Consider the following 26,399-nt stretch of genomic DNA (forward strand, 5'->3'; position numbering starts at 1 on the left):
CTGGCCCAATCAAGCACAAATCAATCAAAGTCACACAGGTGAGAGGAGGACAGTTCATCTCTTATTGATTTGTGCTCTGAGGGGAAAGGGTAACAGGAAGGAGGACCCCCATGACAGGCCATAACTCCACCCAGCTCCAGACTTAATGTCCCTGTTTAGACCGGCACTAGGTTGTGTATTTTTCTAGAAGTCCGTCAATTTGTGTAAACTATGTGGCATTATTCATGATAGGGGTCTGCAGAAGAGGAGGGCTATTGATTTCTAGCACAGGTCCGGCTCTGATTCATAAATCCAGTCAGCCACTCGAGACTCCCAGAGGATCTATTATCCACACTGGTCTCCATCCCAAAACAACGACTCAAGGTGATCACCATAAAAGTGCCAGCCCTCGTCGTTTTTCACCAGCACCAGACTAAATGCAAAAGCCTCAGGTTTTCCAGGAACTACGTGATCCAGCTCTACGACTCCTGGTATTGTTGACCTTAGCTGACAACAAGTCTTAAAATTAGGTGTGTACGATGTATGCGTTTCAACATCAGGATTTTTAAATGCAATTTCTGTGTATGCGCCAATGACACTATTAAAACTGAACAAATAATATACACAAAGTAAACAAAAACAAAACAAACTACCACTGAAAGATTTTTAAAAGAAAGGTTTCTCATGTTCATCACAGCTTTTAAACTTAAAAACAATAAAAAGCTACTGATGATACTGAAAAATACAGTAAAACAGTAATATTTATAAATACTTTTTTCCCGTGATGGTTCATTTTTACCATCACTGTTCCCAGTGTTATACAAGTCTTCAGCAACCATTGTAATATGCAGACTTGTACTAATATTTTCTTTCAAAAGATATATAGAAAGGTTTAAAGAACAGCATTCATTAGGAAAAAGGGTGCCGTCATGTCTTTACAATAACTGTTGATCAATTTAACGCATCCTTGCTGAATAAAAGTATTCATTTACTTTAAAAAAAATGTATTGTAACACCTTTGAATGGTGGATAATAGTGTGTGTATGTATACAGTATGCAATATTTTATTCACCACAGCCAGACAAATAGTATAAATGAGCTCTGTAGGCTTTTAATGCACTACCATTCTGCAGGGGGTTTCTAATGGTGTTTCAGGTAAGCTGTTTCAGGGTCAGCAGGACATTATTTGCATTTCACAAGCACTGTTTGCATTATTTGCATTTTGCTGCTTTTTCTATGCAACACGGAACAAATATAGAGACATTAACCCACATTCTGTACATAAATGCACACCTTTAGAACAAGTGTTTTATGCGTGAGTTCAAATGTAGCACTTGCTACAGTTCTGACAGCAGCCTATTTCATAGATACGTGTTCATTTACAGCATTGACGGTGTATTTTAAGAGCACTTTATTTTCTTTTTTATTAAGTCTCATTTCGGAGTTTTTATCAAGGTTTCTCTAACCGAATGCACGCACAAAGGGCTCAGTGTACGCCTTGGCTCGCCCATTAGGCTTTATGGACAGCTGTATGCACTTTTATTAGCGGGTTAATGGCATTTAAAGGAGCAAGTGCTGAGCTAAATCCACAACATTAAAAACCAGAAAATGGCACTGTGGGATTCCGTGGAGGTCAAACGAAACGGCTGCTCAAAGCAGCATCGAGCGCAGCTCAGCTTCGACCCTTGACATCACTTCTCGGCCGAGCCGTCACATAAAAACCGCCTCAGCCGCTAATGCTACGTTTGTATCAAGCTGAGAATTTCACGAGCGAGAGGAAAATACCCAAACACACAGGCATCAAGCATTCAACCTAAGCCTTAAAACATAATGAGCGGAAGTAACGCAAGTACCCGACTGCAATTTAGCGAAAGGAACATCAAGGACTGAGGCAAAACTATTTAGCAGCCTGTGTTCAGACATAATTAGCGTGAAAATGCCGCAACAGGACTTTCCTACTCGCTAGTCTTAATTAGCTGTGCTGCTAAATCATTCCTGAGAGGTAAACAAAGGCGCTAAGCTCGAGGAATATCATATTCAGGTGGCGTTTCTGTACATGCGCAACATAAAAGCGAGATGCGAAAGCGGTACAGTAACGGTCCCAGCGCTGCTTCTGTGATTTCATTACTTGGCTACTTCCAATTTGCCCATCTGTCTCCTAATTATTGACTGCATTGGCGACACTGCTTTTTGGCTCCGCTAAGCTGCAGGCCTGCATTCGCACTCACTCTCCCATGTCTGTTTTTATTAAACACGGGGGCTTACGGTATCCACAACGGCTGCTTATTTTTACAGTGGCGGGCTGCTTAATGAAGGATTGCACAACACTGTAAACACCGTTTGACGAATGCGAGATATTAGTCTTAAATCAGTACCAGAGAGTCACTTCCGCAGACAAAGTCGTGAAGATGATTTCTGGATGGTTGTAAACCTTTTTTTTCCCCACGAGTACGAGATGCACTGAATTTCTGAGGAGGAAAAGTCGAGGCACTTGCCTTTCTGATGTGCTTTCAGTGAAATTATGACCCTATTCGGACCGGCACATTCCCGACAGAACTCCAACTCCCCAATCAGGGAGCGACAGATAAGACATGGAGTGATGATGGTGCAGAGAGCAGTGGAGGATGGTTAAATGGACAGATCGAGCCCTGTGCGAGCATGTGGGCAGAACAGACAGACCCGCATTAGTCCACCGCCCTTTCCACATTCCTCTTTTCAAAGCTGACCTTCCCACAATCCCTTTCACCACTGATGCATCCCTGCTATTAAAAAGCACCAGTGCCTCTCTGCTTCCCAAACCGGGACCCTTAGCCACTCACAGGTACCCTATTACTGCCCCAACCAAACCTGCCCTCCTTTTTCCCTCCTCCACTCCAGTCTATCAAAGTGCTTTGTTTCACCGGTAGCACGTTTGAGGTGATGGATGAGCGCTGAACGTCTCTCTGACAGGCCTGCAGCTGATGCCACATAATCACTGTATCACCGTTTAGGCAAAATTACCAAATTATACCAACCCCCCGGAGGCACTGGTGCGACTGACAGGTCCAGCCAACAAAAGAAACACAAATATTCTGGAAAGGTGCTGGAAGAAGAGGGGGGAGGAAAGAGAGAAGTCTAGAAAACCACAGCTAACAATTAGTGGTGTTCTGACGGTTTTAGTGACTGCTCGGTAATTACGTTCGATAAAGCAATAGAGTATCTTTTGATTAGAATGTGAGAACTGAAGATATTCGTCTCTCCTCATACAGCAGGTGGTTTTCAACACATTATTGTTTCTTTAAAGATCCATTAAACCCTCATTCAATAATGACAACGTCCAATTTTATATTTTATTACAACTATATTTTTGATCATTTGTGTCCATCTATCCCTCCATCCATCATCACATACTAGTATTTAGTGAAAGCTCATCATATTAAAATTGTTTCATTCATGTCCAAGTACATTTTCTATACAATTGAAACATTTCACATCAAAACATTAAAGTCTAAAAATATATTTTAAACATGCTGGTTATATGACAGTGTTTTACATTAGCAATTGCATTGCATAATGTCAGGATAATAATCAATTTAAAAAGTTGTATGAATACATATTATTAAAGTTATATAATTTGGAATAGAGGTGATTGAAAGAATTAAAATGAGAAAGGTATGATGAAATTTCAATTAATGGCTGTTTGCAATACTACTGTATGTATTTTTTGGGTCTATGTTTTAAAAGGTGTGAATGTACAAATGGAATCAAACATATAACATGTCAATGAAGCCAAAAGGATCAAATATGTCTCATGTAAAGCTCATAAAAAAATAAGAAATAGGTTGAAGTAATAGATGAATGATGTGTGTGTGGTAATGAGGTGGGAAAATAATAAGCTTGTGCTTCATCCTGCTCCATTTCGACCATGTTAAAATGTATTTTTTTTTGTTAAAGAACTTATGTATGATTTTTCTGTTCGAAATAAATCAAATCAAATCATTTACCCATCAACGGACAACTGACAACAAACCGTTTTTTTTTTTTCAGTTTTTTTTTTAATTAGCATGTTCATATTCCAAGTTAGTCTATATAAATTAGTTTACCTTTAAACTACAGTAGTATCCTTTATATTGTCACTTTTTTGTACAATTCTCACCATTAATAAACCATTAACTATGACTTCTGCCTTAAACTCCCAATTTGCTGCTTATTAATTGTATTAATTGCTTATTAATTAATAAGGTAGTTAGGTTTATGTATTAGGTAGGATTAGGATGTAGATTAGAATATGGATAAGAATATGTACTTTAAGTATGAATAAACAATCAACACCTTAACAATAGACAGGTAATAAACCACTAGTTAATAGTGGGAATTGGTACTTAAACTAAATTGTTACCGTATACATTTCAGTTCATTGTGATATAAATAGAAATTCTACATTCATACATAAATTCTACATGCCTGGTGCATACAATTAAATTCAAACTAAACTGAAAATCAAAAAAATAAATAAACAGTTAATATCCTAACACAGGCAGGTAATAAGCCACTAGTTAATAGTAAAAATAAATTGTTACTGTATACGTACCTTATATATGACAGTTAATTTTAATATGAATAAAAATTCTACATTCCCATCATCAAATCAAATTAAATTGAAAAGAGCATTCTCAATTCTTAATTCAAATCTGAAAGGCACACATCGCTGATGCTAACAACAGGATATGACAGATTTGAGGACCTGCAAGGCTGCTGGACTTCCACTAAAGTTTGAAACAACTTTGTGTGTGAAGGTGACATTTACGATGTGCCCACTTGCTGTTTCCAGAACCACCGGCCAAACATGTTCTTTTCTGAAAGTGGCTTTTGAATTATGGGGGGCCGACATCGCCATTTCAAAAAACGCCTGCACAAAGCATGCAACACTCATTTTAAACGTGTTATTCAGGATATGAAAAGTGAAACAATTTAAATTTTATTGTTGCCTGTAAGCAGCTAATTTGCATCATGAAACTCAAACCGTTGTTTTGTCAACTTCCCCAAATGTAACTCCCAGTCTAACATGTATGCTTGTGCTTGCTGAGTAAAAAATATATACATGATAACAGCATTAGAAGCACATCATAAACGTTTCAGACTTGTCAGTTTAAAACTAGCATAAAATATTCTTTTACATTTGCCAACAACAAAGAATTTCTCACAGTTGTGTAATGAAAATATATCATATTAGAGCACCTATTCAGTGCTGAGCTATCAAATAATTCTAAACCATGAGTAGCTGAGAAAAAAAGAAAGAAAAAAAAAAAAAAAGACCTGAGGCGAAACTCTGACTAAAGCATGAAGTGTGAAATTTTGATTCGGGAAGATCACACATTGCACCGTGGGCCACTTCAACAAATGGAGAAATTGCTCTCTGAATTTTAAAACCCAACATGAAGGGATTTCCTCTAATGTTTTTTCTTCTTCTTCTTCTTCTCTAAACAGAGCTCGCATACAAGCTTAATGCATATGAAATACGCATAGAAATAACAAACAAACCCCAAAGACAAAGGTTTCAGTTTAAACTAAATTGCCATGTGCTAAAAAGGTGGCAAAAAAAGGTGGCAACCTGAGGCACGCCACCAATAACCAAATTAAAGTGGACAATCATCTTTGAAGGAGGGCCAATGGCATCCAATCAGACGACAGGATGAAGCCCCGGGTGACAAAGCAACCCAGTGAACCGATAATGATTCGGAGGGATAATTTAATCTAAATGAACTATGTGTCACTTATCAATAGCGGGTGCTTGGTGTAATTAATTTTCATTTGCAGGGTGAACAGACGGTCTTTGGGTGAAACGGGCATATCGGTGATTTCTCTTCACTAATCCGCCCTAAATTCATCACCCTCCCGAAGACATGTGCTAATGATTAGTATTATTGCTCCAGGTGTGTTTACTGTAAATATGGGAGTCCTGGCATCTGGCTTTGGGTGAGAGTTTGACGCTGATGGAGATGATGATGACGAGACGACCTTCAAAACAGCCTGATAAACACCGCGGTGCGCCTGATGCTATGTAATTTAACTTTCTGCTGTAATTATCAAATTTTGTATGCAGTGAGTTAGTAAAATGTTAATTGGCATTGAGGACGGCAAACCGAGAGGGTAGTCATTTTATAAACAGAGCGTAAAAAAACAAACGCTACTAGGAGTGTAATTAGAAGAAGTCTAAAATATAAAAAGCTCAATTTACCATTAAAAAAACAAAACAAAAAAGTGGAATGAATCATTTTTATTGGATAGTTTGCATGTGGAGAGTAAGAAGAGATGGAGGGAGTAAGAGAGAGAATTCATGAGTCACTATGAATAGCTCATCTTGGAGAAAGAACAACCAGCTCAGTCATGACCGCCCATATTTGAGATAATTACCCATTAACTTGTTGAACTGAGCCCATGAACATGACATTACTCACACACCGGTCCTGCTCTTCAACAAGACCTTTCGCAGTCTGCGTTACAGAGGGGGGAAAGAAATGAAATAATCTGCAAAATGTACATTATGCAGCATAAATAGATTTTAATAAGAGCTCTCATGTGGAGCTTTTGATATGTTTTTGGTCATGTCAAAATCAATACTTTTTCACACAGCTGATATTATAAACAGAAGTTAATCAATATAAGTCTGGAAACACATCAAAAAATGAATAGAGCACTTCAAATCAAAAGATTCAGATTTGTTTTAACCAAAGATCTAACTTTTTATTATAATTTCAAATATTGTAAAATTATATTTATTGTAAAATAAAATGAAAATTGGTCCGAGTAACTAATGTTTTCCTTTGTTTTAAATGAATATTTTACAACATTGATATTGTGTTAAATATAAGCATGGCATTTTCTGTTATTTTATGCAACAGCAAAATAAAAATCAGTTTTCAAAATAAAACAAAATCATTTTTTAGTATTTTTTACACATAACTATGACTTGCTGATCCCATTTTGTTAAGTTAAGTATACAGTGTTCAAATTATACACTGACAATCAGGGGAGCTTCATCCATTCTTTATTTACATATATGTACAGTATATACTTCGGTGACCCACATCAATATATTTAATGCAATTATCTAATTTATTAATCAAACTTATTTTCAACAGACAATTGATTCTCAAAAGACAACCTTTTTATATTACAGCAAATTTCACAGAACAAATTTACATCTCTCGTCATCAATGATAATCATGAAATATCCTGCTTACCGTTTTACTGTTTAACTTAAATGTAGGTGCACAGGCATCTATTAAAATACACACTATTAGTGAAGAGTGGTCTATTCTACTTTATTTTAAATATAAAGTTAAGCTTAACTATGTACTATAAATATGTACAAACCCTCATTTGACCAAAAAAAGGCTCCTTTGAACACTTAATCTGGTAATCTGGACCTGCCAGTTTCAGACAGGCGACTGTACACATTCCTGCATCCCTGCTAGACATCGACATTCATTGACAATACTCATTATGAGGATATTATATTTATATTAACTTACTGTTTTTTTAATACCTTACTATATTTGTAGAAAGGGCACCCTGGCTGTATAACAATATGGTGGTAATGTGAAAATGTATAAAAAAAAAGATGTATACTGTAGGTACACTACTGTAATAAAAAGTTACATATAAAATATTTCCAATTATATACTAATACTTTTATATAAAAGTTGTTTTTTTTTTGGTGATGGCATCTTAAAGATGTCTCTCATATGGAGAATGAAGTCACATGCATTGCTCAGGTGTGAGTTTTTCACAAACTTCAAAGAGTAAAAATCTTGATGGTTCTGTGGGTTTCATCTATCCAAACTGATCTTTATTTTGTATTTTCTACTGGATTCAAGTCAGGTGATTGGCTGAGCCATTCTACAGCTTGATTTACTTTTTCTGAAACCATTTGCGAATTTCCTTGGCTGTGTTTTGGATCATTGTACTGCTGAAATGTCCACTCTGGTTTCATCTTCATCATCCTGATGATGTAGATGTTGGACTGAAGCAGCGAATATTAATTTACATTGACAAAGAGCAGAATGTTGCTGACAAACTATCTGAGAGATTTCAGCTGCTGTCTGGGCTTTCACTGCATTTCCCCACCTCCATTTCTTATATATATATACACATACATAAACATAGGCCCCCCCCCCCCTGTTTATTTTTTTCCCCCAATTTCTGTTTAACAGAGAGAAGATTTTCTTTCAACACATTTCTAAACATAATAGTTTTAGTAACTCATTTCTAATAACGGATTTATTTTGTCTTTGCCATGACAATTGTAAATAATATTTGATGAGATATTTTTTTAAGACCCTTCTATACAGCTTAAAGTGACATTTAAAGGCTTAACTAGGTTAATTAGGTTAACTAGGCAGGTTAGGGTAATTAGGCAGTTTAGTTTATAACGATGATTTGACCTTAAAATGGTTCATAAAAAAAATTAAAACTACTTTTATTCAACCTGAAATAAAACAAATAAGACTTTCTCCACAAGAAAAATTTTTATCAGACATATGGTGAAAATTACCTTGTTCTGTTAAACATCATTTAGGAAATATTTAAGGAAAAAAAAAAAAGAAAAATCAAAGGGGGGCTAATAATTCTGACTTCAACTGTAAACGTTTGTTATTAACATCTAGTGAAAAGTTCAAGTCTTTTTAGAGAAAAATGGTGATGTGTTCAATACTTATTTCCCCCTCTGTATGTATTAAAATGCTTCTGCTTACCAAGGCTGCATTTACTTGATCAAAAACAAAATATAGAATTATATATAATATTTTTAAAATGCTATTTAATCAAGTCATACAGAGCTGTTTTTAATTTCTCTATCAGCCCCAAGTTCTAGATGATTTTCTCTAATTTCATTTAGCCACACACATCCTAAAACTATGAGTATTAGTTTTACCTCTCTTATCTGTCTTCTCTCATTTCTCCTTGCCTAGAGGACAACTTAAGTAAAAACTGGTATCGCTTCCCCCTCTCCCCCTTCTCTCGCCAATCTATTTTTAGTTTTTGTTTCTTTCAAGTTTGTGCTCAGATAAGATGCTGAAAGCTATAAAACTTTCACTGCATTAATTTCAAAGGCATTTTGGCATTGCTTTAGAGTGACTTCATAATAGAACATTCCCTGTCTGAAACTGCATGAGCTAATCGTGGAGCCGGTGACCCCTGCGTGTTTGTGGTCAGAGTTGAGACCGAGCAAGCAGGCTGGGTTTCTCACTCCAACTCTGAGGCGTGTTTTAGCCTTGGTCACCACTCACTTAAATCATTGGTGTCCATCCATCACACTGTGCCTGCGACACACACTAATAACAGGGTGTTTGAGACGCAACATCTGCAGGGACGTCTTTTGCCCCTGAAACCAAACATTGCATTAAATGGAGCCCCCAAACATCCTAAAATTTCTAGAAGCAGTTTATTAAAAATACTGAGGCCAACTTATCCAGCTTATGTTTTACGCAGTGAATGCCCTTCCAGCTGCAACTCATCACCAGGAAACATCCATACACACTCGTTCACACACATACACTACGGACAATTTAGCTTACCCAATTCACCTATAGCTCATGTCTTTGGACTCGGAGGAAACCCACGCCAACACGGGAAGAACATGCAAACTCCACACAGAAATGTCAACTGACCCAGCCGAGACTCAAAACAGCGGCATTGTTGCTGTAAGGCGACAGCATTATCCACTGCGCCACCACGCCACCATGTTTGTTAACATTAGTTTAATTATTTAAGTTAAATAATGTTAGTTCATGTTGACTCAAAGTGCATTAACTGATTAACAAGCACAACTTAGAATTTTAATAATGCATTAGTTCATGTTAAACTATGATTAATAATTGCTTTACAAGATTATACTTGGTTAATGTTAGTAAATATATTAATTAACATTAACTGATGGACTATTATTCTAAAGCAGAGATGTCCAAACTAGGGCCTGCGGGCCAAAGTTAGCCCATTGTAACCGTTGATTTGGCCCACCATCCCATCTGAGAAGAGAGTGAGAATGATGGGGAGGGTTGGGGTGAGTGCTTTTAACAGAGATCGTCATTTCTAATTTAACAACTTTTTTAGTTTGTTTGTTTGTTTGTTTGTTTGTTTGTTTGTTTGTTTGTTTTCTTGCTAAGCTACAAAAAAGGAAACTGAAAATAAATGTTTCAATTAAACAATTAAATTGTAAATGAATCAGATTTTTAAAAATATAAATACTTTCACTCAACGGATAGAAGAGAATGCAGAAGACATCGGCGAGCAAAAACAGGTAGAGCTTGTCTAGTGTAACTCCATTCTGCTATAAATGGATAGTGTTTGTTTTACTGTAATACGTTCAATATACAATGTAATATATATATATATACTGCATTAGTTAATATAAAGCAGTGTTTTTAAGTTTTAAATATTAAATAAATTAGGAAATCACCAAAGGCAAGTTTAATGTAATAGAGTTTGATATATTTACCTTCGACCCACCACCCTCAAACAAGTTTGGTTTTTGATCCTTTATAAGAAAAAAAAATGGGCTCGCCAATCTAGCTACCACCATATTGAAAGTGTATAAGGGTGTGTATTATTTATTCAAATCTAAAACTTCTGATAGCATTTCTTCCCATTTTAATAAACAAATATTGCCATTTGGAGTGTTTTTCCTTTCTTTCCTTCTCAGAAAAGATAACTGCTAAAGTACAGTATAACAAATGTTTTCTTTAAGCGTCTGTAAAATCAGGCTAATTTCGCCAAACTCTAATTTCTGAACTCTTAAGAAGTTACAATAGGTATTGAGTCTTAAAAAAAAAAAAATGTCTGAAAATGCCAAAATAAAAATGCTCAAAATGACAAACACGTGTCAATCTGTGCCTTTATGTTTTTCCTTTTAAAGTGTCATCGCTAATAGCTTGGACTTTACAATAAGGTTTGAATGCTAGTTAACGTATTTACTAACAAACTAGTTATGAACAATACTAGTAGAGCATTTATTAATTATAGTTCGACATTTACTAATGCATTATTAAATTCCAAATTCATGCTTGTTAACATTGGTTAATGCACAGTGAGTTAACATGAACTAACAATGAACAACTGTATTTTCATTAACTAACATTAACACATACTTTAATATAAGTACAATATTGTTCGTTATTTGTTCATGTTAGTAAATGTAATACCTAACATTAAATAATACAAACTTATTGTAAGTGTTACCGACTAATTAATCATAATATGTTGTCAGCTCACAGCTATATGTAAGTACTGCTAATCAATAATGCACTGCCATTATCAGTTCACCTCAGTTACCCATTGCAGTGAGTTCTTGAGCACTAATAACACAACTCCACAAAAACTATGTTGACAATGTTCAGCGCTAGACAGAGAAATAAACATGTTTGCAAACACTAAAACATCAGAGCTCTGTCTAACAAGATGTCGTGACCACAACAGACTCAGAAGCACAATTATTGAACAATCGGGCACAAACAAACAAAGCAGCAAAAAAAAAGAAACAGCACGTGAGCCTGAATCCTCAGAGTACTGTAGTTACAGTGAATTTCAACGCCCGAGCATAATGTTTTATTTAGAGCTTAAGTTGAGGTTTTATCTTAAAGAAAATGGGAATAAAAGCCAAAACAGAACAATAAATGACATGGAAAGGATTTTGAACTGTCAATCTTCGGCCGCCTCGGGGAGAAAAACAAAAAGCAAAGAGAGAGTGGGTGATTTCAGATGAGATCGGTTGAGCGCGAGTCTCTCTTTTCCTCCTCCGTTCTCCTCCATCCCTTCGTTTTCTCATCTGTCTTAAACGTTCCTCGGGGACGGTAACTTTTCCCAGGCAGTCCTTTTTCGGTTTTAACAATTAATGCGCAGGGGCTGCACTGTGACAGCTGATGCTAAATGCTGCAAAGTTTTGTTTACGTAGAAGCACATTAATAAAGATGAGACCCTGCTGGGTTTGAGGAGAAGAGACGGAGAAGAAAGAAAAGAGGAGGAGGAGGATAAAAATCAGTTTCCTCCTCCATTTCTCCAAGTAGCCCACAATATGTTGGAAAGCCGAGAGCTGCTCATGAAGTGTTAATTGAAGAGAATTTTTAAAAGCGATTTTCTGTTTATTTTCAATTTATGGTAGCATATGTGATGCATAAAAGTATTATAATCAGTCATATATTAAAAAAAATACATGTAAACACTTGTAGCTTTTAAACCAGACACTTTCTTACAATCACTCCATATCCCTAGAATAAATAAAACATTGTGCATTTTTGAGTGTGCTTCACACAGGTGAGTGGGCTTGACAAACCACCCGTAGAAACACTTTTCTCTCTATATGCACCAGATACTTTACTTAAACTCCATCTTACAAGAACTCAATAAGCAAATGTTTACTCAATCATGTTGCACTACTTGTTTTTCTTCAACCTTAAATACCTCTTTTGCACTATATCTTGCAAAATATTGTTCTTTCTTATGTAAAAGTACTTGTAATGTCGGTCCTAGCAAAGACTAAAATACACAAGAGATGTCACTCGTATAGTTTTGAGTGTGGAAAATTGTAACGGTCAATATGGTGAATGAAGCCCTGCATACTGGTACAAGAGTCAATCAGCGATCGCTATAAACTGACCTTTCTCTAGGAGGAAGCTTGGACCAGACGTTTGTTTTTACGACAGTTTTTTGTGGTCAATAAACACATCAATCTCAGTAAATACTTGCTTTACAGACATAAAGAATATATCCACATAAAGCTTGAAATCTACTTTAAAATGAACCAACAATGGTTTTGTAATTTGTATGATATGAACGCGAGGTACAGTTCGTCCTGTCAAATGCACATCACCTGACAGCAATTACTCAAACGCCCACAAGCTTGTAAACCAATAGTCACTTTCATTTCTGGAAGAGATTCACTATCAAGACTAAAGCCGCCTTTTCAATGCACATGACATTCAGACACAACTGTCGGAATACGCACCCCCTATCAAGACTAAAGCCGCCTTTTCAATGCACATGACATTCTGACACAACTGTCGGAATACGCACCCCCTATCAAGACTAAAGCCGCCTTTTCAATGCACATGACATTCGGACACAACTGTCGGAATACGCACCCCCTTGTGGCAGTCGCACAGAATTTTCAGTTTTGTCGTGCACTATAGGAGAGAAGCTGATCACAGGGTGTCTGAAATAAAGAAGTGCAAAAACAAGAGCCTTTGTTCTCCATGAGTTCACCGTGGTTGAACGAATGAATAAATGAATGAATGAATACTACAAACTCATAGAACGCTAAAAATTTGTGAGCGAATGAGAAGACCAATTAAAAAAAATATTGTTATTTTTATTACTCATTTATAAATAGAAATGTTGTTATATATATATAGACATAAATATATATATACTTTTTTTTTTGGCTGGTTGTATACATTTACATTTAGTCATTTAGCAGACGTTTTTATCCAAAGCGACTTATAAATGAGGACAAGGAAGCAATTTACACAACTATAAGAGCAGCAGTGAACAAGTGCTATAGACAAGTTTCAGGTGTGTAAAGTCTAAGAAGCAAAGCATTAAAAAAAAAAAATAATACTTTTTTTTTGAGAGAGAGAGTGTACAGTTAGTGGTATAGCCAGAGAGGCAGTTACAGATTAGGAAGGAAAGTGGAGACTAAATAGTTGAGTTTTTAATCGTTTCTTGAAGACAGCAAGTGACTCTGCTGTTCTGATGTATACGATTTAGTCGCAGGAGTTCAAACATTTTAATGAATCCGCAGCTCAAATTGGATCTGAATTTTCCACATAGATGATTGGAGAGGATCGGAACTCCACACAGCTCCCAGACTACTCTCCAATAGAAATGAATGACTTTCGTTCTGTCGCTTGTCATGTGCAGTGGATGGGCTAAAGTTGTGAATTACTTCAGAAGACTAGCGCAATCTGACGAAGCATTGTCCAGAGGATGATAATGTGTAGAACGGTCATAAATGAGGTTGGTGACGTAATCTCGTTCTTTTCGAGTGTGTATGCGCACGAGCTTGGGCAACCTGAAAAAAAACGCAGATTTTGTTTTATTTGAAGATTTAGAAATGAAACTTATAAGACAGTAGTTGTTTTGTTATTTGTGAATCAAATATGTAATGTCATCATAAGCTTTTGCAAACAGCTTTGGATAACTTCATATTTCTCTATTCAGACAAAAAGTCCGAGTATACTGCATGAGAGGTGTTTTAAAGATGGCCATGACTGAAATGACTTGCCTAAAGAGACTTTGGTCTAAGGTTATGTGTATAGTTAAGTATTTATAGTATAAGTATTGTTAGTAGTTAGTATAGATTACCACCCCAGTATATTAATTATTAATTATGTATAGGTTAAATAGCTCTTAAGTCCAATGTTGTGTTTATATTTATGATTATGTTTAATTATGTAGCACTGTAGTCCTGCGAGACAATATTTCATTCTACTATGTCCACACATGTAGCGGACTGACAACAAAGCTCAACTTGACCAGTTTCTTTCTCACTAGTAAACACTCATACAACAGATTTCACCTTGAACAACACTTTAAAAAAAAAAAAAAAAAAAGAGTAGACTGGTGTATTTCAAGACCATGAGTGTGTGCTTAATGTTAGCTGATATATCAAAGTCGGTGAAGTGTCCTTGGTCAAACTTTGAGTACTCACTAAGGCTACACAAACATGCTTCATTTTTTTGAAAAGAGGAAAACAAGAAAGGGTAAAATATAACTGCACACACAAATATGGATCTGCTGTTGTGTGATGGTTCAATAATTCATAACAATGCTTCATCTAATGTTTCCATTCTGTTGATTAGCTGGAGTATTTATGGCCACATTGCAAAAGTGTTTTGAAGTGATATTCAAGCACCATCAAGCGTTGCATTAATATTTGATATTTTTGCAAATGATCTTTGTCCTTTTATGAATGCATGGAGAGAGGAAAAAAGGGCTCTTTTAGGGGTGTAATGATTATACAAGTACAGGGGTGTTTTGTTTTAAAAGGAAATTTATGCAGAAACTCTAGGCAAAACAAATGCACTGCAAAATTTTTTTTAAATCACTCGCATTGTGTAAACCTTCACTTTTGAAAGAATAACGTTTAAAGGAATATTAATGTTTAATAACAGGGTTTCAACAATATTTTTGAATTTGAATATATTAGGAAAATGCAAGAGACCAATTGAAAAACATTTACAGTTTAAAATATATATATATATATATATATATATATATATATATATATATATATATATATATATATATATATATATATATATATATATATATATATATATATATATATAATAAACATAAAAAGAATGATAAAAAAACACATATGTTTGGTGTGAACAACTTGGCGTGTTAAAATATGTAAATGTTTAAACAACTCAAATAACTCAAATAACAGTCCTTCAGAAAAAGTCCTTCAGAAAATCTACTTAATACTAGTGTTATCTAAAATATTGCTGGGTTTTGTGACGCAACATTGGGTCAGATATGGACAAATGCAAAAATTGTGTAAAAAAAAAAAAAAAAAAATTCATTTAAAGAGTCATTTAAAATGAATTGCAAAAATGAACTCAACATTGGGTTTGTCTATATTGGACCAAACATTGGCTTACAACACTATTGCAGCTGAATGAGATTAACTTGTGAGCAATTCCAGCGTTATGGATGTGACATTTGCAGTTAAAAACATTAATTCACAAAGAAAGTTTATGTCAACATTATATTTCTGTTTATATTTTCCAAAACAACTAACCACAGAGTTATGGAACCAAAAAAATATCAATTGGTAAAAACTAAATGGCAACATACGGCTCTCCCTTGTGAAGCTAATACGGAAGTAACTGAAACATGCAATTCATTGGAATTTTTTCTTACAATTATCAGATGATATGGCATGTTGTGTACACCTAACTGTGCTCACAAACTATTCAAGTGGCCTCCATTTCCCAGGTGAGTAATATTCTTATACATTTATATACCATATCTATAAATGTATTTGTTTTAAGATAATTTATCATTTATGACTATCTTTAGAACTTGAATGCACTACAGAATCTATTGATTAGCTGTAGGCTCTAGAACAGTCATCTGAAACATTGTCATACAGTGTTATGCCTGGATTTCATAAATAGCCTGCATTTACTAACAGTCTATATTTGAAGTATTTGGAGGTAATTCGCATTTTCCTCCTGTAGAAAAATGTCATAAGAACAATGTTTAGTGGCTCAATGTATTACAACAGTGTTTTTAATAGATTAAACACTTTATTGATATAGTATACAACCAAGCACATGTGGTCAGAACACAAACAAGTAGCAGGTAATGAAGTATTAAGCGTTTCTCCAAAAGAAAAGCCGGTCTAAGCAAAATGCTAGCAGGCAACTGAAGCTCTGCTCATGCTCCGCCTCTATGCCCTTTTTCGGTTACCCAAAGGTTGGCACGATGACATGCTACCAAAATGGCGACGATTGGCCACACTCACTTGTTGCTTCATTTGCGCTCTTCACAAACCTATGGGTGACATCACTAATACTACTTTCATATTTTTTACAGTCTATGGTAAAAACTTTTTATATTTTAAATGAGGAAAATTAATGGATGTGATCAAAAAGTTTGTAAGTTTACAATATACAACATAATTTGTTGTAGAAATTCTGTGAATTAAACTGCACAACCCATAAGAAATAATGCTAATCAAAAGAAGTTGTCTCTCTACAGAACAAAAATGATTCATTTTATTTCTTTTTTTTTTTTTTTTTAATTTTTGCATTTATGAGGACAAAGCTTTATTTGCATGGAATTGCTCTTGTACTAAACCTAAAAATAATTTTTCGAAAAACTACACAGGCCTTAAAATGTCATACAGTATATCAAGTTACTATGTAATACAATTACACAGGCTCTTAGTACACCTTTTCATATGATTTGATTTACTGAACTGGACCAAACCTATAATAAAAGACTATTGTCCTAAATAAATCACTGGTTTCATTGTCAGATTGAGGTAGCGCATGCAGTTTTATTTAGTGCCATTTTTCCGCTATGGTGAGGATAATTACTGTCATTTATTAATAATCCCAGGGCCGGTCTTTAGTAATGTGTGCCACATGCGACAGCCTGATCCTACAAGTGTCCCATTTGCCTCTGAGATACACAAGTCTTGGTTTCATCTCAGTGAGAAGAGGCCTGCTGATCACTAATAGCGGCCAATTTTCTTGTCTTTGCCAGGAGAGAATCGAATGATGGGAACAGGAATCCAAAAGGGCACTTTTTTAGATGTCATGTCCCATTGGCTTCAAGTAAAGTATGCGAATGGCCAGCTAGGTTTTTAGCCCATTACTTACAGGCACTTTCCTGAGGCTGATGGTAGGTTGTTTTTTCTTGCAGTTCAGAGTCTCTGTCCAAACACAAGGAAGCATTTTATCCCTTAGGCTTTGTTTTTCCTCCCCTCCCTTTTGCGTTTAATTTCGACATTAGCTAAGGCAATATAATTTGCCATCCGGTGACCTTGACAGATTGTAGCGGGGATGCAAGCCAGCACCGATGCCTTTGAGGAATGAGAACTTGATGAGTGGAGGAGTTTAGCTCGCTAGGTACATCTTTTAACTGAATTCCCCTTCCAGAGCTTTCAGGACACACTTCCTGACCACACAAATCCTGCCATTTATTTGTCCAATTTTTCTTTTAATCAACAGCGAAGGGCTTTGAGATGCAAACAGGTAAAGAAAACATGCTGAAGACAAACAGAGATCTAATTAAATGTTATCTTTTCACCATCTCGGATGGGGACAATGGTCTTTCTGCTCATCTTTCCAGATTGGATTTATTCATGAATAAAGGTAAACAGGAAAAGGGCACTTAAACAGTGGCTCCGCCTAACAAAACCCACAATAGTTTTACTTTAACAGCACCACATGCTTATATTTACAGTAGCAATGTATATTGGCAGAAAACAGCATAACTAAAGATAATCCTGCCCAATAGATATAGAACAGTAAGCTTTGAGATCTTGAGTCTTGAGTCTCTAGTCATGAAAGCTTAATTTATTTGCCACAAGAAAAGAAAAAAATCAGTAATAATGTTAAATGCTTACAATTTAAAATTGTGTTATTCGAATAAATTATAAAATGCTGTTTACTCCTATGCTGGCAAAACTGGATGGTGAGCATTACTACTCCAGGCTTCAGTGTCACATGATTCTGCAGTAATTATTCAGAAAAAAATACTCATTTTATATTTTAAATTTCAAATTGTTTGTATATTCTATAAAATAAAGTTTAAACATATTTAAAAGCCATAAATAATGATAATAATGATACTATTGATGATAATGATACTACTACTACTCCTACTAATAGTATTAATAATAATAATATTGTTGTCATTATTATTATTATTATTATTATTATTATTATTATTATTATTATTATTATTATTATTATTATCAGCAAGTTTATAATAACTATTTTATAGCAAAACATTGCATTTTTGCAGAAAAATTAACATTATATTTAATATGTACCTAATACAAATATAATTTTGGTAAGGCTGCTACACTACTACTACTTAAACCCCCTAGTTTTTTGTGATTTTGCGATCACTGAATCCAACGCAAAATCAATAAAAAGTCACAAAAATTGTGATGCTCCAAAATATTAATTTAAATGCAAAATAATCTCAAAAAATTTATATAATCTCATAAAACCTCTCATTGCAAACCATAATTTGTTAAATTAGATTTAATTATAAAATAGAATAATTTATTCTATATTAGATAAATTAGATTCAAGATTTTTACCTGACTTATAGACCTTGCGTACGCAGTGGACATGTATTTGAGTGTCACTTGAAAAATGACATCTTGAGCCCTCACATTACTTTACATGGAGGGGGAGGGGGGCAGGGAATTGTTTAGCAGGCTTGCAGTAAGCAAACGCGGATGAAGCGTGAGTGATTACCGTGAAGTCAATGCAAAGATTAACTATTAAACATTCTGTGGCGCAAATAGAGTGAATAACACAGCACAAATTGGGCGTTTTGTGTCAAAAGACTGCAAAAGAAAGTGAGAGCAAACATCTAACAAACGGAGCAATGAAACAGAAAAGAAAAGCAAGCAGCTTTCAATGATGGAGGTTGGTCAAGAATGGCACCCGCTAGACGTGAATGAATTGAAGGACATTATTTGTTCTTTTACATGTTTGGCTGGTATTATGATGTGCGTCAAATCGATAAATTATTTCGTTTAACTCTTGCCCTTCTACTGATGAGAGCGAATGTTTCCCTGTCATTGTCGAGTTTTATGTTAATTCCTGTTTTGGGTCTATTACGGCAGGGGAAGTCCTAATGCATGTCCTGAGTAAAGCACAAGATGTCAGATACTCCGGGAGTGAAATCTGAAAAAGAGAAAGTAAGATCATGGATAAAAATAAGAGTTATACAACCCTCCTTTGGCTTGACCCCTATCTGTTTTAGATCTTCTCTTGACATAAGACCAAAATAAAGAGAATTTATATTTATGATTCGAGTCAGACTGCACACCTTACATAGTAGGCTACCTAATATGGTAAATAAGATATCACAAAATAATTTTTAAAATCGCAACAATCTTTAAAAAATTGTGAAAAACTAGGGGGTCTGACTACTACTACTACTACTACTACTACTACTACTACTAATAACAATAATAATAATAATAATAATAATAATAATAACGAAAATAATAATAACAATAAATCACATTATACTTACTTAACAGTTGAGAGCATATAATTGATATTTTATTCCGCCTGACAAATGATTTGCTAATAAAACACAACTAGTCTCATTGCCAGCCTATAAATATAACCTATAGCCGAGACCTGTCATGGGCTACATGCAACATCAAAAGCAAACAGCAACAAGATGCTAATAAACTGGAATGAATTTCTGTCTGTGGCGTCTACTCTTCATCACCAGAGACTTCACAGCCTCGGTCTGTGAGGCAGTCTCAGGTCAACTGAAACTGGAGGAAGGAACGCAGGAAGGAAGTGAAGAAAAGAGAAAGCGTGAGATAAAGTGGCCTCGCACACTGTAAAATCTCTGTTCTCCTCAATTCCAGAGGGAAGAAAGAAGCCCTGCAGGTAAAACTCCAGAAAAAAGGTCGAGGTAGGAAAGCTCCCTCTCTTTGCCTCTCCACCAGAGGAGAGGGACACGCTTTTCAGAGCAGATTGGAGGGAAAAGGCGCTCGTGTTCTGGCAAATTATGGAAGCATAAAAAGCTCATGCTGGAAAAAATTTGACTGCGCCAAGATATAAAAGGTAAAAGGACCATCTGTGCCATTTGCATCCCGCTCCCTGGTCGTCTCCGTGGCACAGTAGAGCAAACCGTCTCGTAGCAGATGCCGTAGGACCGCAAACATACAAGTTAGTGATGCTGCGAGAGCTTGTGTGTCCAATCACGAGGAGCCTGAGAGATGATAAATATGCATTATAATGTGCTGCAAGTTGCAAGTATAACCATGGCAACTGTCCCGGCCTGTTTTGTCTATGCAGTGTTGTTAGTGGTGAGCTTCCTTCCTCCGCTTCCGTAAAGACGATGCCATAATGAAGTTGTTTTCTGAAACTAGAATACATTAGTAAACTCATCTGACGCAAGAACTCATAGTGGGGGGAGGAGGGCGATGATTCATTGGTGCATTACAATTCTCTATCGAATGATTCTAGCTTGATCCTCAAATGACATTATTAATGCATCTGCTTCTTGAAAGCTACAACAAGGATACAGATGAGTGTGGTTTGCAACACTTTAACAGCAGAACAAGCATTAGAAATAATATTAGAATCAGATGCATTGAATCATAGTTAAAATAACAATGAGAAATCTAAATATGTCCACCCCCTCACAAGGGTGATTGTTATTTACTTGTTTGATACATTCCCAGTGAGTATGTTTACATGAACATCAATAATCCAATTTTAATATGATTAAGACAATACTCTGATTAAGAGTCTACCATGTAAACAGATTTTTGATTACCTTAATCCGACTAAAGTCATAATCAAACTAAAGAGAAATCGAATTAAGAAGTGGAGTACACCTACTTTAGTCGCATTATTGAAGTGCAGTACAGGCATGTAAACACCGCAATCAAACTATTTATATCATGTAGGACTTTTCGCCGTGTTTTGCGACAGGATAGTCCATACACACATAGCTGTTTGACACTGTCTGTGGTCCTTTACTGACAAGGTAGGTGCAGAGAACACTCACATCGTGAAATGCAGAGGGTTTTATTTGTTCATTTGGCGTGCTGTATCAAATTCTATTAAGCTGCCAGTCCTTACTTCATACTCTCATCCAATACCTCAGTTTGACATCGGGCATGAAAGAAATGTTCCAGAATGAAATCGAAACTGCCAAACTGCAGTTAAAATTAAAATTTTAAAAATGAAATACCTGAAATTTGGGTAATTACGAAATTACCTGAAACTCTGGAGGAAACGTGGATAGCATGATGATGAAATTACATAAATCAATTTATGCCTTTACAGTAACTTGTAAAACGGAATCACAAACAAATTTGGCAAATTTGGCCAGGATGCCAGGGTTCAGTATTTTACTAAAAGTTTACCTTTCTATTAATACTGATACAAGTTACTGAGCCCAGTGTTTGTTCCGATATTAATATAGAACAATTTGGTTTGACCTTTTCATGTTAAAATAACTGATTTGACTGTTTGATCATATAAATTTTTTGTGTTTATTTTGAGCAATAAACAATTCTGGTTGTGTGTTGGGCAACCACTTGATGTCCACTATTAAAACCTTTGTCCTGAAGCAAAACAAGCTGAGAACCAATAGCCAACAAGTATTTATGATAATGCAGCAGCAACTTCACTTGGCGACACAGCATGGCTTATTTGTATTGTCAGAATTTCTTTAAACAACAAACAATGTGTGAAACACATTTTCCATGCTGAACGAAGGCGCTCAACATATTCAAACATCTAAAAAAACAAATAAATCAAGTGAAAACACAGACAGACTCAGAATGTGTGTGTGGGTGGAAATTAGCCACAGAAGAGTAAACTCTTAACACAAGAGAACTGAACGACGGGTAAAGTACACAGAGAGATACAGGGAGAGCACAAAGATTTCCAGTAGATGTCAGCTCTGACAGGGAAATAATGAAGAGACATGATGTTGATGCGGAAAGAGACAAAATGCAGTGGACTTGTTTGATGTTTTTAGGACTGATGAATCTCCTACGGGCTGAAGAGGAGACGTACAGTATGCTCCCCTAGCCCGAGATTCTGCCTCTCCACTAATGAATCACATCATCCAGCCATAGAGGATTCGATAAGCCTATAAAAAGCTTTAGCCCAGGCATCACTGTCTGAAAGATTGCTTCAAGGTTGCTGGATGCTGTTACATCCAATTCAATTGTTTTAGCTCAGAAGTGACATAACATTAAATCAAGGACAGTAGAGAAAGCCACAGTGCTTCTCGTTTAGTCAATAGTGGCTCCTTGTTAGAAAAGACAGGTGGCAGAATACAAAACATCTAAAATTGTTCAAGATATTTAAGCTGCCCAGCATTGCGGCAGCTGAAAATAAAACAATGAATAGCAATAAAAAGAATTGAGTCATAACTGGACAGTTATATCCCTGATTAAAAACAAGGTAGAGTAAGCACAAATACATTGAACATCCACAAATGTCTATAGATTCGTTTTTTAAAGTCAAATGGTTCAAGCTATCAGACTAATAAACACAACATATAAAAGAACACAACCATCCTTAGCTTACTTTACAGACCAAAGGTTAACCAGGCTAGGAAATTAGTTTGAATTAAATTAGATAAGTAAACCATATAGTTTAAAATATTAGGTGAAGCTAGGATACCAGCTCCTCAACCAACTTACTGTAACAGACTGAGAGAAGCATTTAAATTACCTGAAACCAGTACTGTATAAGAGCACAATTCAGCTAGTACTGTAATAGTGGGAGACCAACTGAACCAGCTTCATTAAGGCTGTAAGACAAGCTAAAGCTAAGACAAACAAATCAATTTAAGAGTAAAAATTAGCTACAGTACTAGAGCTAAAATTACAGCTATTAAAGCTTAAAATAAACCAGACCAGAAAGGCATACATACAGTTTTTAAGAAGAACTAGTCAGCTGGTTTGGCTGGAGGTCTGGATAGCTGACCTACAAAATCAGTTTAACTGGGCTATATCAATAGCTAATTGAACTAAAACCAGCGAACAACATCAAATAAGAGCTCTAATCTGCTGTAAAATTAGGAGACCAGTTGGCTGACCAACTACTTATTTACCAGACTGGAAGTTAAGCTAAATTGATAAAAGCAACAAACCATATAATTTAAGTGCACAGTCGACTGGCAATGTGGGTGAACTAGTTAATTAGCCAAGAACAGTAACCCACGTCATTTTAAACCACATAGTTTAAAACAGGAATGTGCAAACATGGTCCTGGAAGGCTTAAGTCCTGCAGAGCGCACTCGAGCACTAATCAAACACACCTGAACATGCTAATCAATGTCTTCATGATCACTATAAATCTAGGCAGATGTGTTTGATTAGGGTTAGAGCTGAACTCTGCAGGACACCCGCCCTCCTGAACAGAGTTTGTCCTTCCCTGGTTTAGCTAAGGTAAATCTAGGTGACCACCTTGTTGATCAAATTACTGTTACAGACTGAAAGATACGGTACCAGTAAACCTCATATTTAATATATAATACCTCACAGACATATTTTAAAAAGAAATAGATCACATTTACCAGGCTGAAATGTAAGATAATTAACTAAAAGCAACAAAACTATTTAAGAGCAAAGTCAATTGGCAATGTTGGTGATCTAGTTAAATCATTCTAAAGCACTGGTCGGCTAGTCAATGCAATTAAAGCTGTTAACAAGCCTGAGAGGACAGCGAAACCAGCTTAAACAAACTGCATACTGGAATCTGATGGGTTCAGTAGGGCAATGATCTTATTTATCTACATCAGACCACCTCAGGAGAAGTCCATAGATTAGAGTCCGCTAATGTTTTAAGCACATCTCCACCACAGCGGGCGGACAGCATAAGACAGCTCCCGCATTGGAAGTCCCGCAACGCTGCCTCGTAGCGCTGCCGTCTTCCAGCCACTAGCAGCGTGACGCTCATCATCACTCACATGAGTCAGAGAATGCCATAAGCTAATGGAATAAATCAAGGATGAAATATCAATCAAATTACAAACTAATAGTTCCCTTAATGTCTTTGTTGGAGTACAGATGGCCCCTTCAGCCAGCCAAGCACACCACAGCAAGTCATCATGATAATCAGCGCACTAATAATACCACTCCATTAATCACACATACACGCTCCAAGTGCATCACTGCAAACAACGGGTGCTCTGCCGCAAGGAACAGCCCAAAGTTGAAGCACGGTAGACTGTTAATTAACTCTCCTCTAAAAGTCATGCCTATTGTTTTAAGAAACTACTCCGTAAATTAAGGAGTTCATGAGCACTGCATACGGCAATCTTCAGTTTCCTGGAAAAAAACAAAAAAACAAGAGCAACATGTGGGCACTTACATTTAGCAGGGAGGTCGTAGCCGCAGGTGATCTTGGCTTTTCCTGTGTCACAGCCATTTAATGAGTGGCACTCTTCATACAGGAGATGACCCGCGGCTCTGTGTATGCAGCCATCCACTAAAACACACAAAAGGCACAGATGTGAAAACAGAAATGTTTGTTGAAAACTTTCAAGGAATTAAAATACAAATCTTTAATTTATTCCCAATTATACTGTTTTGTAGTATTGATTTGGCTTTTTCAGCCATTACTTTGGAGTGTCTAATATTCTTCTTTTTGTGCAAATAAATGTTTGGAGAGATATTAAGAACCTGGAAATTTCGATTACATTTCCATGACAACGATGTAACTAAAAACGAAAATATTTTTCTCTTGCATTTAGAAAAATGTCACATCTACACAACGTTTTCAAAATGATTGGTGTACACCAATGCTGCAGAAAGTTACTTTTGAAAGTAATGTATTACAATATTGAGTTACTCCCCAATGAAGTAACTTACTTTTTATGATAAGTAATTCACTACGTTTCTTTTGCATTACTTATTCTTACCTGACTAAGGTTTGATATCAAAAATGTAAAAATAAAAACACATTAAAAAATAATATTGATAATATTATCTTCTGAGAACTTTCTGAGCCCAGATATATACATGCCGTATATACAGATTACTGAAAGATTAAAGCAATGTATTTGCTACTTTTGTACTTTCTGTCTTGTTAGTGAAGTAAAATCACTGTCCATTGAGACCATATAATTTGAATGAGAAAACCATCGTAGAAATGTAAGACTCTGCCATCTTGGTTTCTGTCTGTTTCCGCGGGGAGGTCATTCTTTCATTGAATGAGGGATTCAACATGATTATGCTATTTTTAACTTAGCAAATTTACTTTTTAAAAGCTAATTAATTCAAACTATAATATAAATTGCATTACATTTTTGGAAAAAAAAATATTTTCATTACTTAATTACTTAATTTTTTTATTTTTTTTTTTAAGTTATGGGTTACTTTACTTATTATGTAGAAAAGTAATATTATTACATAACTTCCATTACTTGTAAAGCATTACCCCCAACATTGGTGTTTACACATATCCACAGAACAGGCAAAAAAGCTGTATTACATATGCCAGGCCAGTATTTTGCACCGTCACCTTGCAACAGTACCTGTAGGGAAGTGACAGCGTCCCAACAGAAGCTTGGAGCTTGTGTCTATTTACAATTTGCATTGTGATTAGGATGTGTCTCCACTTATGGTTGTAATGTGAAGTAACTTCGCCTCTGTTGTTGTTTATGCTTGTTTGTTTTATCCTTTAATCTACACTCACCTATACACATACTATGTGTGAGCATGACTTAATTTTTTATTTTTTTTCCTTATGTTTTTGTGTGTTTACACAGACACAGCTTCCAAAAACGCTCACTTCAAAATGATAATTTTTTGCCCAAAAACATTGTCGACCCTATAATTATGGCCTATAAAGAGGTTTGTGTTAAAATAGTAACAGAATTCATTCAAACATCAACAAAATAAAGCACAAATGGCTCTGAAAAGATGTGATCAACCCTAATGGCAAAAAGTGGCGTTAACCATGAAATAAAACATGCTAAACCACATATCCCTGATCAGTCAGATTTGGAAAAAAAGTCTTTTATCTCATGTGTTGTTTTTCTCTCCCTGGGTTGTCCCCACCTCCCGATGTTTTAATTTCACATGGTTAAGCCCAGGATGCCTTTGACTGATGGTATAGCTTACATGAGTAGGCAGAGAAATAGAAATCCAAATAGTCTTCCTTCTTCTAAAAGCCCATGACACA

The 26,399-nt window shown here is 35.7% G+C and overlaps 1 protein-coding gene across 2 annotated transcripts in view; it reads right to left on the reverse strand.

Moving 5' to 3' along the window:
• The window catches only part of macrod2 (mono-ADP ribosylhydrolase 2), an 865,478-nt gene that overhangs the window by 567,716 nt on the left and 271,363 nt on the right, over positions 1-26,399 (reverse strand). For both annotated transcript variants that reach the window (XM_056470919.1, XM_056470918.1), the window contains exon 5: positions 24,585-24,701. In XM_056470919.1, the coding sequence (XP_056326894.1) occupies positions 24,585-24,701 (117 nt within the window). The remainder of the gene's footprint in view (positions 1-24,584; positions 24,702-26,399) is intronic.

The sequence above is a fragment of the Danio aesculapii genome, chromosome 13, assembly GCF_903798145.1.
Source record: "Danio aesculapii chromosome 13, fDanAes4.1, whole genome shotgun sequence".
In the NCBI taxonomy this organism is placed as follows: Eukaryota; Metazoa; Chordata; class Actinopteri; order Cypriniformes; family Danionidae; genus Danio; species Danio aesculapii.